The sequence below is a fragment of the Belonocnema kinseyi genome, chromosome 4 (genome assembly GCF_010883055.1).
Source record: "Belonocnema kinseyi isolate 2016_QV_RU_SX_M_011 chromosome 4, B_treatae_v1, whole genome shotgun sequence".
NCBI classification, from domain to species: Eukaryota; Metazoa; Arthropoda; class Insecta; order Hymenoptera; family Cynipidae; genus Belonocnema; species Belonocnema kinseyi.
Genome location: NC_046660.1, coordinates 113969127 through 113983017, shown reverse-complemented (window position 1 = coordinate 113983017; position 13891 = coordinate 113969127). Strand labels below are relative to the sequence as shown.

At 32.4% G+C, this 13891-nt stretch overlaps 2 protein-coding genes across 6 annotated transcripts in view; one reads left to right on the top strand and one right to left on the bottom strand.

Moving 5' to 3' along the window:
• Positions 1 to 307: 307 nt before the first annotated feature.
• The window catches only part of LOC117171318 (phosphomannomutase), a 22276-nt gene continuing 8692 nt past the window's right edge, over positions 308 to 13891 (top strand). The window contains exons 1-3 of one of the 2 annotated variants that reach the window (XM_033358515.1): positions 308 to 566; positions 678 to 873; positions 1097 to 1253. The gene's annotated coding sequence lies outside the window, so the exon portion shown is untranslated. Of the gene's footprint in view, positions 874 to 1096; positions 1254 to 13891 lie in introns of both variants that reach the window. The other variant, XM_033358514.1, reaches the window with a different exon arrangement.
• Positions 6745 to 13891, bottom strand: part of LOC117171317 (N-sulphoglucosamine sulphohydrolase) — a 17656-nt gene continuing 10509 nt past the window's right edge. For 3 of the 4 annotated variants that reach the window (XM_033358509.1, XM_033358508.1, XM_033358511.1), the window contains exons 2-10: positions 11013 to 11142; positions 9999 to 10135; positions 9590 to 9740; positions 9262 to 9500; positions 9068 to 9187; positions 7886 to 8089; positions 7323 to 7495; positions 7101 to 7247; positions 6745 to 7011 (exon numbers count right to left, since the gene is read on the bottom strand). In XM_033358509.1, the coding sequence (XP_033214400.1) occupies positions 6856 to 7011; positions 7101 to 7247; positions 7323 to 7495; positions 7886 to 8089; positions 9068 to 9187; positions 9262 to 9500; positions 9590 to 9740; positions 9999 to 10135; positions 11013 to 11122 (1437 nt within the window). In that variant the 5' untranslated portion in view covers positions 11123 to 11142 and the 3' untranslated portion in view covers positions 6745 to 6855. Of the gene's footprint in view, positions 7012 to 7100; positions 7248 to 7322; positions 7496 to 7885; positions 8090 to 9067; positions 9188 to 9261; positions 9501 to 9589; positions 9741 to 9998; positions 10136 to 11012; positions 11143 to 13035; positions 13223 to 13891 lie in introns of those variants that run through there. The other variant, XM_033358510.1, reaches the window with a different exon arrangement.

The following is a 13891-nucleotide window of genomic DNA, read 5'->3' as shown; positions in this document are numbered from 1 at the left end:
TGTTTGTCCGCAGAAAGAGGTTGTGTAACACATAACCTAAAATTGTAGTTAATCCGTATTTTCCTTTAGCGATCTTCAACATTATTATAATACATTTTATTGGGATTCAAATTTTTTTACACCTCAAAAGTACAAGAAATTTGTATTCTTACATTTTACATTTTTAAATCCCTTATGTTTGCCGCCTTACTTATCCAAGATGGAGAAATTAAGCGGTGGGTCCTTATAGGTGCGGTTTTTTTTTACTTGCGCGTGGCTAGACCATGTACTTATCAGATCATGGGCAGGATCATGGTTTGTTGGATCATGCTATAGGAGTGGAGTAGGCACACCGTGTTTATATCTGTTGAAGTCGCTGAAAGTGATGTTGATTATTTAATTTTTGGTTGAATAAATTACGATTTTTTATATTTTATGTTCTAGTGCATATTTGATACAAAATGCTTAAATTCCTCGAGAAGTGCTTTGAAGCATTTTATAGTGTAACTCAAGTTTTAATGAATTGTGACTGAAATGTTCATGAAATTCGAAAGTGTTCCCCTGTGATACGCAGATGATTTTGCCAAGTTTAGAATACGATATTTTTTTATTTACTTACATAACTATTTGTATTTATTTTTCGCGTGACAATTTGATCAATTTCGACAGTATTATACAATTTTTTATTGATATTCCAGAGTGTTTATTTGGTACAGTCTCTATGATATTTGCGACCTTCTGGAATTTGTTATGTTAATTTCACGTGGTATACTAAGTATTAATACATTAGTTTTACTCGGAGGCTTTTTTCTAAGTCTTATACTTATGATACAGTTTAAGCAAATTTACCATAACCAGCAAAAGAATAACAGGTTTTACGCTTATAAAAAATATGTAAGTATATGTTTTAATTTGTGTTGTTTTAAGGTTATGTACTGTCAGTAACAGTAATAATAAGACTTTTAAAACTTTAATAAGAGATTTCAGGACATTTTGAAATAGAATAATTAATATCTTATAACATCACAATTTTTATTCTTTACTTGGTTTTTTAATTTTGCAAGAGATTAAATGTAGGTTGACCAATATCTTAATGGAAAAATTTGTTTGAACCCAGATGAGAGAAATATCAGAAGAATTGACTGAAGTAGAAACGTCTGCCAATAAATCTTCCTTTTACATACAGCAACTAAATGAAGCAATTTTTAAACAGCGTGATAAAAAGTTGAGGAATATTACACAGTCGTAGCTAGGATTATTGTTATAAATTCTCGGTATGTATTTAAATTTATGCTATTTAAAATTTTTTTAATCAGCACGTGCATCTTTGCAGGAAAGTGATTATCAGTTTACATTATAATTATTTTTAAGACACCTTGAACACTTAATAGCTGTATTTTAAAAAGAATTAAGGATTTCATTTTTTCCTAAATTTATATTTGTTTCTGCAATACGTGTGGATAGGTAAAATAGAGTTTAAAAAATAGCCACCTATATCACGGTTTTGAGAGGTGGCCACACGAAGAAATAGTAAGGAGTGGTATCATTCTATGTCAGAGGTCTTCAGCTATATGAAATTTGGTCGTGTTTACTTATTTGCCATTGTCTCGATTCCATCACTACGCCTCCTCACTCAGCATGGAAAACTTCTATCTCACTCTTTCAGCTGAGGAAGGAGGCGTCGTGGTGGAAGTGAAACATGTGGCAAATGAGTAAATACGGTTGAATTTCCCCTCGCTGAAGAGGCCACTCCTATGTGTTTAATAAGCAGAGGCGGGATGAGCAACATCCAAGAATTCATTAAGTAGTGTTGATTGCGCTGTCACGTGCTATACCCTCTCTTCTAAGCTATATTTTGACATCTCGATGCATATGTAGCTTATTTTCTTTGGTGTTTTTATTTTGTTGGATGTACACCACGTTACTGAATTTAAAACGGGAAGGAAAATGGCATAAAAAATAGGCTGCGTCTAGTCGTCCCGAATTTCGGGATAAATAGCATTTTTTTCATCGTGGGTTAGTCATCCCGAAATTCGGGACGACTAGCTTATTTTTACCATTTGGCTAGTCGTCCCGAAAAGGATGCATTTTATGAAATTTATCCTTTTAACTAAACAAAATTGACCAAAAATGTAAGTCATACCGAAATTCGGGACAATTAGTCTATTTCCACAATTTAGCCAATCGTTCTGAAAAAATGATAATAGTGCAATTATAGTTGATAAAATATAGTGATTTTCAGTCCTCGAGCCTCGCACTATTTTTCAGCCTCATCGCCATTAAAGTTTTATTTCAATATGATAGAAAACACTAATTTCTGTTAATCAATTTATACAGTACTAATCATGAAATAATCTTCGTTCCTGTAACTTATGTAATTACTTTGACTAAACAAAGGGGTGCCTCTCGGCCCATGACCTTATATTATTTCTGTGACCAGTCACAGGAGTGCCTTCCCGCCCCTCGTCGAGCATTGGAAAGGGGGTAAGGGATGTGACCTCAAATTATTTCTGTGATCGGACACAAGGCCGCCTTTCCCCTTATCAAACATTGGAAAGGTTTATGGATGTGGCTTAAATTATTTCTAGTAGCAAGTCTATTTTAAAAAATTCTAAACTTTTTACCAAGATATTCCTTGTTTTCACAAAAAACTAAGACTTTTGGTGAATTTGTATTAGTAACTGAAATAAATAAAGGAAAATATAAAATTTCCATAGTTTTATCGAGCTTTAAATGGTAAAAGTAAGATCCAATCCAAGCGCGCGGAAATCAAAGGGAGGTTTCGAACGAATTTGAGACTACGGTGACAGAGCAAATATGTAAATTGATTTTAACATTTTCTTAAGACGATGTGACGAGAGCGTCACCGTGGCCAAACCTGGTCTTCAATTTTTCTTTCCTAACTTACGTTTAAACGAAATGAGGTATCGCTCTGAAAGTTTGGGAAATGAAAGAGGAGGTAATAAAGTCCATTCTCTGCTTTGTTCCGGTGAAAATTTTGAGAAAAATTTTTTTTGGAGAAAATACCATTGAAAGTTTTCTTTCCCAACTTACGTCTACACGGAATGAGATATCGCGTTAAAAATTTGGCACGATAAATAGAAGGCATGCATGAATGTGTCTCTGATCCTAAATAATTAGAATAGTGAAAAAAAAATTTCATCACTATTTTGGAGAAATACCGACCGTGTTGTCGTCAAACCCTGCAGGCAATTTGCAATGTTTTATGCAATGTTTTTATGCAATGTTTTCAATTATATTGAAAACACAAGTTCAAAACTGGCAACCGCTTGTGCGCATGTACGTGAGACTGCTCCCGAGTTTCTATTCGTTGCTGAAATTAACGAAGTCTTGGACGTTAATCGTCTCACTCCCCACTTAGAGGATACTGCACCTCACTATTCGTTATGTGGCTATTAGGTATTTTCACTTAACCAACAGGTAACTTCACTTCGTTGAGTACTGAGGGGAAACCAATAGACCAAATGCATCGGATTTGGTGCATTTTTACACTATTTTGTTAATCAGGGTTTCTGGAAGACCTGGAAAAGTCATGGAATTTAAAAAAAAATGTCTGGAACGATTTTATTCGTCTCTATTTAAAAGTCTTAGCCCTTTGTGTTTACACTGGGCCTTTAAAGCAGTGGTCGGCAAATAATTGCCGCGCGGCAGCCCTAACTGCCACGGCGGATCGAGTCAAAATCTCGTGGCAGTACCTGCTGCCACCAAGAAGGTCAAACCCGCCATGGACGCTTCCATTATTAAGCAGTTTGAAGAACGGGGATTAAAATCAAAAACACAACATTCTCAATCTCAAAATTATCTTTCTGAAACCTTCAAATTCAAAATCTGTGAAAAAAAACGTCTTAAAATACTAAAAATTAATGCATCACAACACTTTTGGTTTAAAATTGAGTTTTCATTATGTTCCATTAAACCATTGTTTTTTAACTTACCAAGTACAAGTTTAGATGTATTTAAGCGCAAAAAAATCACAGATTTCGAATTCCAGACTTATATATCGCTAATATAAGAATTTAAAACAAAATTCATTTGTAAATTTTTATTCGCATTGAGTATCACGCCTAACAATGAACCTCTGCCGAGGAAAACCAACCCATCTTAGGAAAAACGAAGCGCTGACGAACAAAGCGCGGCAGGCGAAAAAAATTTCTTGGCTCAAATCTGCCCTTACCTGAAAAGTGGGCAAAAATTATTTTTTACTATATTTCAATTTTTGTTAACAACGGTTCAAAACTTTTAAATACTTCGAGAAGTATTTACTTCTTATAGCGAATTCTATATTTAAAAATTAGAAAAGAAAACGTAAGGAAAAGGCAAGTATCAGATAAAGTGTAAGAATTAAATGAAAAAATGGAAGATTCAATGGGAGAAGCAAAATGAACTTCGTGAACTGATGAAAATAAGAAATTCGTGAACTGATTAAATTTGTATAAATTTTAATATAGGCCATTTTTTTAGTTCTTACGATCTAAAAGTTTTATTTTAACTTTGTTAAAAACGGCAGAGTTTTCTTAGATTACTATTATTTTCGAATGAAGGGTCCGCGGTCTAAACCTGTTAACTATCATTTCAGAAAGAGTGACGTCAAAATAGGCTATTTTTTCGCCTATTTTCTGGACCTCGCTAGCGACCTGGTGAAAAAATATAAAAATATGTTACATGTATTAAATTACTAGTCATTAAAAATCAAAGTGAAAATCGCTTTTCGTTTTTTGAAAGTTTCAAGAAAGTACCCCTATGTAGGGGTTGAGAAGACCCAAACAAAATTTAAAAATAGGAAATATCACTGATTATAGAATCATTTTTCATTGTATTTTTTCTGTAAAATAAACCTTATAAAAGTAAAATCACGTATTTTCTTCATTGATATTTTTTCACCAGGTCACTAGGGTGGTCCAAAAAATAGGCGAACTTTCGCGCCACTCTTTTACACGGCGAAGGAAAATCGTTCCGCGGGCCTATGATTTAGATACCAAAACGTGATTTTCGAAAATCCATTAAAGAAAACTAAAAGTAATTTTACCGTTTTGTTTGCGGGTTATTAACTGCAGATAAAAAATGTGCCAGAAAATACATACAAAAAAATTTCGAAAAAATGTCAGTTAATAGGCTTAGACCGCGGACCCTTTATATGTAATCCTAATTTTTGCATAAATAGTTCGAATATAAGTGTTCTTCAAGTAATAAAAAAAATATGGCTATGACTATATAATATTTTTTTCACTTTGATAAAAATATTATTGAAAATTGTTTTGAATTGAACCGCTGGCGACCAAAAGGGGACACGGCCGGATTCAGCCTGAGAATTATTGTCCTGAGTGTCAATTTAAAAAATCTTTCTAATTTCAATTTTAAAGACTGATACTTTTAGAGAATTTCAAGGCGCATCTTTTTTTCCTCTTGCAAAAATTTATAGGTTTTGTAGTTTTTGAGATAATTGGTAAAAATTGGATTTTGTGAAAACGAAAAATTCCAATATTTTTTCACTTCAACTCGCGCTAATTTAGCCAATTTTCATCATTTTCCCAATACAAAGTACGTGTTTAAGTCTTCTGAAACTATCTAAGAAAGAAAAACGAGAATATTGTAATAAACAAAAAAGTTATTAATTTTTTTTTAGGCAATGCCTAAACGAACGAATTTTAAGCTACGGAAAGCTTTCAGTGAGAAAGTTGTTCATTAAGGTTCAAAGAAGTTTTCTAGAAAGTTTTAGATCAATTGGATTAATAGTTCAAAAATTATGAGTGCTTAAAAATCCAAGCGATAATCTTGATGCTGCCGGCCAGGTACGTTTTTGGGCAGCGTCAAGATTACCGCTTGGATTTTTAAACATTCATAATTTTTGAACTAGTAATCCAATTGATCTAAAACTTTCCAGAAAACTTCTTTGAACCTTAATAAACAACTTTCTCACTGAAAGCTTTCCGTAGCTTAAAATTCGTTCGCTAAACGAGGCGCTTGAAGGTTAAAATTCATGATTTTTGCATTGCCTCAAAAAAAATTAATAACTTTTTTGTTTATTACAATATTCTCGTTTTTCTTTCTTAAATAGTTTCTGAAGACTTAAACACGTACTTTGTATTGGGGAAATCGGGAAATGATGAAAATTGGCTAAATTAGCGCGAGTTGAAGTGAAAAAAGATTAGAAATTTTCGTTTTCACAAAATCCACTTTTTGTCAATTATCTCAAAAATTACAAAACCTATAAATTTTTGCAAGAGGAAAAAAAGATGTGCCTTGAAATTCTCTACAAGTATCAGTCTTTAAAATTGAAATTAGAAAGATTTTTAAAATTGACACTCAGGACAATACTTCTCAGGCTGAATTCGGCCGTGTCCCCTTTTGCTCGCCAGCGGTTCAATTCAAGAAAACTTATCGATAAAGCATTAGCATTGCATTATAATTTCTTAAAGTTTAATTTAATTGGCTGGATTAAAAAAACAGTAGACCTGGCAGTTTTTCAAAATTATACCTGGAAAAGTAATGGAACTTTTTAAGCAGACTCTTGTTGCAACCCTGGTTAATATATTCGTAAAAATAATTTTTTCTATACAAGTGTATTTGAAAATTAATTTTTAAGAACTATTTAATTAAATAATTTCATAGACGACACTTGTTTCCAGTGCAATCCTGCGGTTGTTATAAGGTTTTTAATTGATTTGAAATTTAGGTAGAAAAGGTGGGAGATTCATTCCTTAAATTCTATTAGCTTTATAATATTTTGAACATAGAAAAATGATGTCAAAGATAAGAAAAATATGTATTCTCAGAAAGTGTTGCGTGAATAAAAATGTCACAAATAACTTAAATTTTACCATTAAGAGGCAGATTGAAAGAGCAACATTAAAAAATTCAATATTCTAGGTCTAGGTTATACAAAGGCATGCATTGTGGATTATCTTTAAAGTCCCCAGCTGCTTCAAGTACTCCTCCGGGTGCACACATCCATGGATCTTTTGTCGCTTCTTGCCAGTTCAACAATCTCTCTTGTAAATCAGCAAAAATCCTCTAAAATGACATAGAATATTATATTATCAGCATTTCCTTATATAAAAGTTATAAGATCAATTTAAGTGCATATATAAAATTTTTTTCACCTTGACTGACAATTTTTTAGCGATATTCTTAGTTTCTTCTGGATCATGCCTGAGATCATATAATTCCCATTCGTCTCTGTAGTAGTATGTCTTTAATGACTTATACCATCGAAGTGGCTGATTTGTATGCGTCCTATTTAATAGATCCTATAAAAACAATAATAATTAAAGTTAAGACTTTAAGAAATTCCAACGAATATACATAACTCCTGCGAACCTGACCTGAAATGTTGGCGACAGATAAAAATCTTGATCAATAGGAAATGGCATCTTATAATTCAAATTGTGAATAAGCTTATACCGCTTGGTTCTGATGGCTCTCATTGGATAATACATGGTAACTTCATGGTGTGTCTGACTTGCAAAGACGGCCGTAGTGTTTTCTTCTTGAGGTTCTAAACATAAACGAATCAATTTTGAAATATGGTTATTACTACAATAAATTAGCATTAAAGATAATAAGAGTTTATCATAATAATACACTGAAACCGCGTTTCTATCTGCTCTTACATATAACTCTTGATAACTCTCATTTATATCCGCTTGACATTCAGCACCTCACAGTACCACGTGAAAAACAAGCCATTCAGAGCGCAGCGCGGCCATTTCCCCTTCGCTGAGCAGTATTGGTGGCATCCCCTTCCGGGAGGATATAAGTGAATGTTTACGTTCTCGAACGGCGGATATAAGCGCGATTCCAGTGTGTAATAAATAGAGTAATGATAAAATAATAAATCATTTAATATTTATAATCTATGTGATTATTACAATATTATAAAACTCACCTTCTATAAGAAGAGGGAGTAATGATCTTCCGGTCAAACTGAATTTATTTACGTGATTTGAATTACTTGAATGATTTGGGTATGAAACTTTGAACCAATCTAAAAAAGTGGGAACGATATCTAATAATGAAGTCATACTGTGTGTTGCTTCATTTCTTCTTTTTTTGTGATAAGGAGATGAAATCATCATTGGCTCTGCCATACCTATAAAAACTTTGCTCATCAGAAGTCAGTAATTTTTAATTAGGTTTTGCGAATCATCAAATGTAGTTTACGATTGAACAGAAAAGCCTCAATTGCAATGTAGATGTTACAACTTGGAAGATTCGAAAAGTCAATTCCAAATTATCGTCGTTTGCATTTACATCAATTTTGGGGTTAACAAGTTTCAGATTATTCAATATGAGACGTCGTTAATTTTTATTTGTATAATTTTTAATGTTTGAATATCGTATTAAACACTTTCGAATTCTTGAGTTTTAAAAAGTTCAACTTTCAATACTTTCATTTCATTTTCAGAATCGTTGAAAAGTGACGCTTTCAACTATAATGTAGTGTTTAATTTAGAATTCTGGAATTTAGAAATTCTTCATTTTTTCTGACTGAATTACAGTTTTTAACATTAAATGCTTAAAATATTGAAATTATAAATTGCGAACGTTTCCAAATGTACGATGTTAAAATGTAAACATTTCAATTTGAAGTCATTGAATTTTGAAGGCATTACATTCATACTATTGTGGTATATATTTTAATTGAAATTATAATATATAAAATTGTTCAATTCAATATACATACTTAGATTCCTTAAATTTTGAATCATAACATTTCAAGCGCTTTATAATGTTTCAATTTTTTTATATTTACAGGATTATGTTCAGGACTTTTTTTAACTTTGTGTCGGGGGGGGGGGGGGGGGGGGGGGGGGGCACCTTAAAATTTTCTTTCGTTAGCTTCAGTAGGTTTAGTCAATTATTTGCATTTTTCTTTTATGTGAGATTGTTGTTGACCTTATTTATATTATCTCCGATTAATGCCTCAGGCATACTTTTAAATTTGTTAACATTCATTTATTTATTTCCCGTTTAAATTTAGAAATTGCTCAATTACGAAAGAGCCTATTTGAACTTTTTAATTTCTTAGTTCTTTAATTTTGACTTCAATGTTATGAAAGCTGGTTACCAGAGTCGTAGAGATTAGTTCGCCCATTGGGAAAGGGAATGCCATTATCAGATGAGTAGATAACCAATGTGTTGTCTTTGAATCCAGCGTCTTCCAATTCTTTAAGAACGAGTCCCACTCCTAAAATATTGTTATCAATGTAAATGTTATCCAAGCTTATGTATGATTATTAATACTATATGTATATAAGTAACCTTGGTCAAGGCGAGATATGGTTGTGTACTGAGCAGCTATATCTTTTCTCGCTGCTTCTGTATCTTGAACAAAGTAGGGAACCTTCACTTGGTCCCATTGATAGTAAATTGGAGACCAATCTGGAATCGTCCCCATACCAATGTCCCCATTTCCGAATTTTTCACAAAAGTTTCCATAATTGGGATTACTGTGCCCACATCGATGTGGATCGTGAAAAGCTACATATAGAAAAAATGATCTGCCAAAGCAAGATTTTCCAAAAATATAAAAAATAGTGATAACGTGTCAGTAATTTCTAATTAAATAGAAAATCCTTTGGAAACATACGCAGATTTTTTTGGGGACAAGAATTCTCTAACTAGCAGTTTGATTTTGGTAATGTTACGCCCAACTTGAAGAACAGATTCATTCTCTTCTGTATGAGCAAAGTCGAAGGGATAAACTTCACTGGGTCCAACATGCTTCTTCCCAATAATTCCTGATCAGAAAACATTTTATAACTTAAAATCAATAAAGAGACAAATAGACCGAATCTATTTCAAATCAGACAGGTTCTAAACTTCTAGTTTGTAAACAAAGGACAAATGTGAAATACGCATAACTTCGTAGACAATTTTTTTTCGCAAATCCGAAAAATACATATTTCATCCCCGAGAGATTCCACAACTTCAAGTGTAGAAAATGTCTGATAGGACAAGTATTCAGCCAAAAGTAATCATTTAAAAAAGACAAACACCTGTTCTTATATTGTTTTGCTTTAATATCTTAGACAAACTCGGTACATCTTCAAAGGAGTTGAAGTGGTGAACACCTTGGTGCAATCCATACATTCCATTTTGGTGACTTGGTAATCCAGTCAATAAGGAAGCACGACTATATGGAAAGGGTTTGATCGAAAATATTACAAAAAAAAAAAACAATTTCTGGCAATCTTTAGGGTGAATGCCAAAATGTAGACCATTTAATCAATAAGATTTTCGAAAATGAAAAAATGTCCAAATCGCCAAAGTATTATTTTCAATTGAACGTAACTCAATAGAGCACGAAAATATAAAACTGAGAAATCGAAGAACGAATTTTTGATATTTATTTTAAAATATGGGGAAAATGGCTATTTTCACTGTTTATTTTATTTTTGACTTCAGCGTTTTAAAATATATCATTTGATAGTATGTGATAAATTGAAATGATGGAACGTTGCCTGACATTTTATAAAAAATATAATGCAAAACTTTGGTTCATTATTTACTTTTATTTGATGTTAACGTTGATAAATCAATTTTTAACAATACCAAAATTTTTGTTCATATAAAGTTGTAAATTTTAGCCTGAATTATGAATAGTTTAAATAGCTATTTTCGAGTTTTTCTCCTAAAATAGCAATGCAGCGTGACTAGAACAAAAGTTTGTGGTACAAGCTCTGAAGTGATTTTTGAAATCCTTAAGTCTTAACTCTAAAATATTGAGTTCTATTGTTGACTTATATATTTTTCAAGTTAATATTTATGATATCTGTGAATATGAAATATTAAAAAAATGTTAACATTATTTAGCAATTTTTCTTTTTAAATTTTTAGTTTGGGACAGGTGCGTGACCAGACCTTTTACGTATAAGTAATTTACCAAAATATTTTAAAGAAAAAGAATTTACATGTATTATTCAACGGAAAAGTGGAAAATTTTTGGGGCTTAAAGTGGTCAACGTTTTGGCTAGCACCCTTAACATTTATAAAGAAGAGATCAATTTTACCTGGGCGAACAACTGCTCACAGAAGTGTAAGCATTGTTGAATACCAAACTCTCTTTTGCTAATTTATCCAAATTCGGAGTCTGGCAGATGGTATTTAAGTAGGATCGCATTTCAAAGCCTCCATCGTCAGCTGGAAATTCGAATTTTGGTAACTTCGATTAACATTTTTTTAGATATCAGTGTTTTAATTTCCAAGATTTTGAATGTCAGGATTTCTAGTTAGATTTCCTAGGTCTAATTTTATGAATTTTTGTGTGCCCAGGTAGTCCTAAATTTAGAGTTGGGGTGAAAGTTTGGGGTTATGATGCTTTCCGTGATGCTTATCAAAAGTCGTAATGAGCCGGTTTCACCGTAAAGCCTTTTCTATGCATATATGTAATTTGTATTTAAACTGGCACAATTAAAAACTGCATAGCCTAAAAAAGGAAATGTTAAAAATCGATCGATTTTCGCCCCGCTTCTGAAAGTTTTCTGGCTTTTTTTAAAATCTCTAATAGGCTTGTATTTGATGGGAATACATGTTTAAACCCGGCGTACTCCGGGGAAATCCAGTTTGCCATGCATGCGTAAAATTATATAAACCTTGTTTAAGATGGATTGAAAGACGATACTGGTCGTATCTCTCAATATGGATATTCAAGAATCTCAAGGATCCAGTTAAAAACCCCCAAGTAATCACCCTTCATCATCTATAAACGATAGACTTAATAGCTTGAAAATTCCAGTGTTACTCAACTTTTCCTAGCTTTGTCTACTAGTTGTCCAATAAGGTGTCAATTGTATATGCAATTATAGTGGTAGATACTGATATATGATACAATGTAATGTTATGTAGGCCGGTTTTATATTCATATTCCCATCAAATACAAGCCTACTGGAGTCATTTAACATAGCTGGAAAATGTTTCGGAGCGAGGCGAAAATCGCTCGATTTTCAAGAATCCACCTTCAACGGTTAAACAAGATTTATATGATTTTACGCATGTATGGTAAATTGGAGCAATTTCTCCAGAGTGTGCTGGTTTTATACATCTATTTCCGCCAAATAGAAGCCTATTATAGCACTTTCAAATAGCTAGAAAACGTTCCGGAGCGCGGCGAACATCTATCAATTTTTAACATAGTTCTTTTAAAAATGTAACATAAAATTGTTTGAAAGTTAAAAGATTTAGATATTGAGCCATTTTTAATTTAAGTATGCAACATTAAACAATTAAAAACTTTTGAATTTGAAACAATTTGGAAGTCTGAAAAATTGAACCATTCGAAATGATAGCATTCGAAATTAAACAATGTGAAATTGAATGCGTTTTGTATAAAATATTCAATTTGAAGTATTTACCGACTCTTGCATTCAAATTGGAAACCTTCGAAATTTAACTAGATATTTGAAATTCATTGAAAATTTAAAACTGTTAAAAATAATGTAGAAAATTCAATATTTGAATTTGAAATCTATTGAAAAGTAATATGTTCAACTTTCAAAAGTTTAGCAATTTTATAGTTATATTAAAAAGTCGCTAATGTATAGCTTAAACTTAAAAACTTTATTAGGACAATTAAAAGTTTTAGTCCCTCAAGTTCTTCAACTTTCAATTTTGAAGACACGGAAATTTCAAATTTGAAGAATTCAAAATAAAAAATTTGTACTTACAAGCGTTCCATATATTTTAAAAATTAGGAGTGTTCAAGACTGAACGTTTTTACATGCAAGGAGTTTAAACATAATAAATTTCAAATTGAAGGGGGTTACAGCGGATAGTGGCTCACATAGGGATATCAGGCTTGTTAATTGTACGTATAGTCAATATACATATTTACACGGATCCTCCTGGATAGATAGGTCATCCCTGGGCGTAAAGTTTTTGCTTGCTTTGCATATTTTAAATGAGCGTTCCCTTGAGTAAGTCACGGTTTACTGTGCAGTAAATGATTGAGTATGGGTGTCATCACAAAATTCATTAAAATAGTGAAGAGTCTATACTACGTGGTTCGGATGACTTACGACGCGGTGGTGTTCTTACCCCGGTCTTTTTTATTTTAACAAATTAGCGATCTTGATGGCTTCCTGCTGAGACCCGGCCTGAGGGGTATCGCTGTTGATCGTTTGGTTGAAGTTCTTATACTGGCCTAAGCTGATGACATCGTGGTGCTTGCTGATTCTCGTTTTTATCTCCAGAGACAAATTAATGCTGTTAGTGAATATTGTAAAATTAATTATCTGACGCAAATCGTGATGATCTTCCGTAAGGAGAAAAAACCTTCGATTCCGAAATTAACTTTTTAGATGGAACACAACTGGAGGTGGTTAGGATTGCTGTAGAAGTGTAGGGTCGACATTACTGGCCTTTCGAGCCTCCAGGTCGGAATCTTAGAGCACCAAACAAATTATGAATAGGTGGAGATATCAAAAAATTTAAATATTTTGCTTTTGTTTTTGGTAAGCAAGTTACTGGTAGGTGCCAAACTAACTCTCAAAAATATGAGTCCTAAAAAAATGTCTTCAGTTCGTGCAAGGCACATTATAACGATAGGTTCTACGAATAATAGGCTGTTTTTTCGTTACTGTTAGGAATTAGGCTAACTTTATTTAGCTAAGGTTTCAGGAGGAAAAAATAACCTATTATTTTTCGAAACATTTCCAACGAATTCAAAACTCCTGCAGTTTGTATTACAGTTTGAAATGTAATTTAGGCTCCTATAACTTTTAAAACACATTTACGTTAAAGGCAAAGAAAAAAAAACTGTTAATTTTTTAATTCGTATTTCTATATACTATTTTATATTGACGTATAAAATTAAATTTGATTAACAAACTAGATTTAAGAATACTGAAGATTATGAATTTTTACATTGCAAACAATACTTTTACATCAAAAT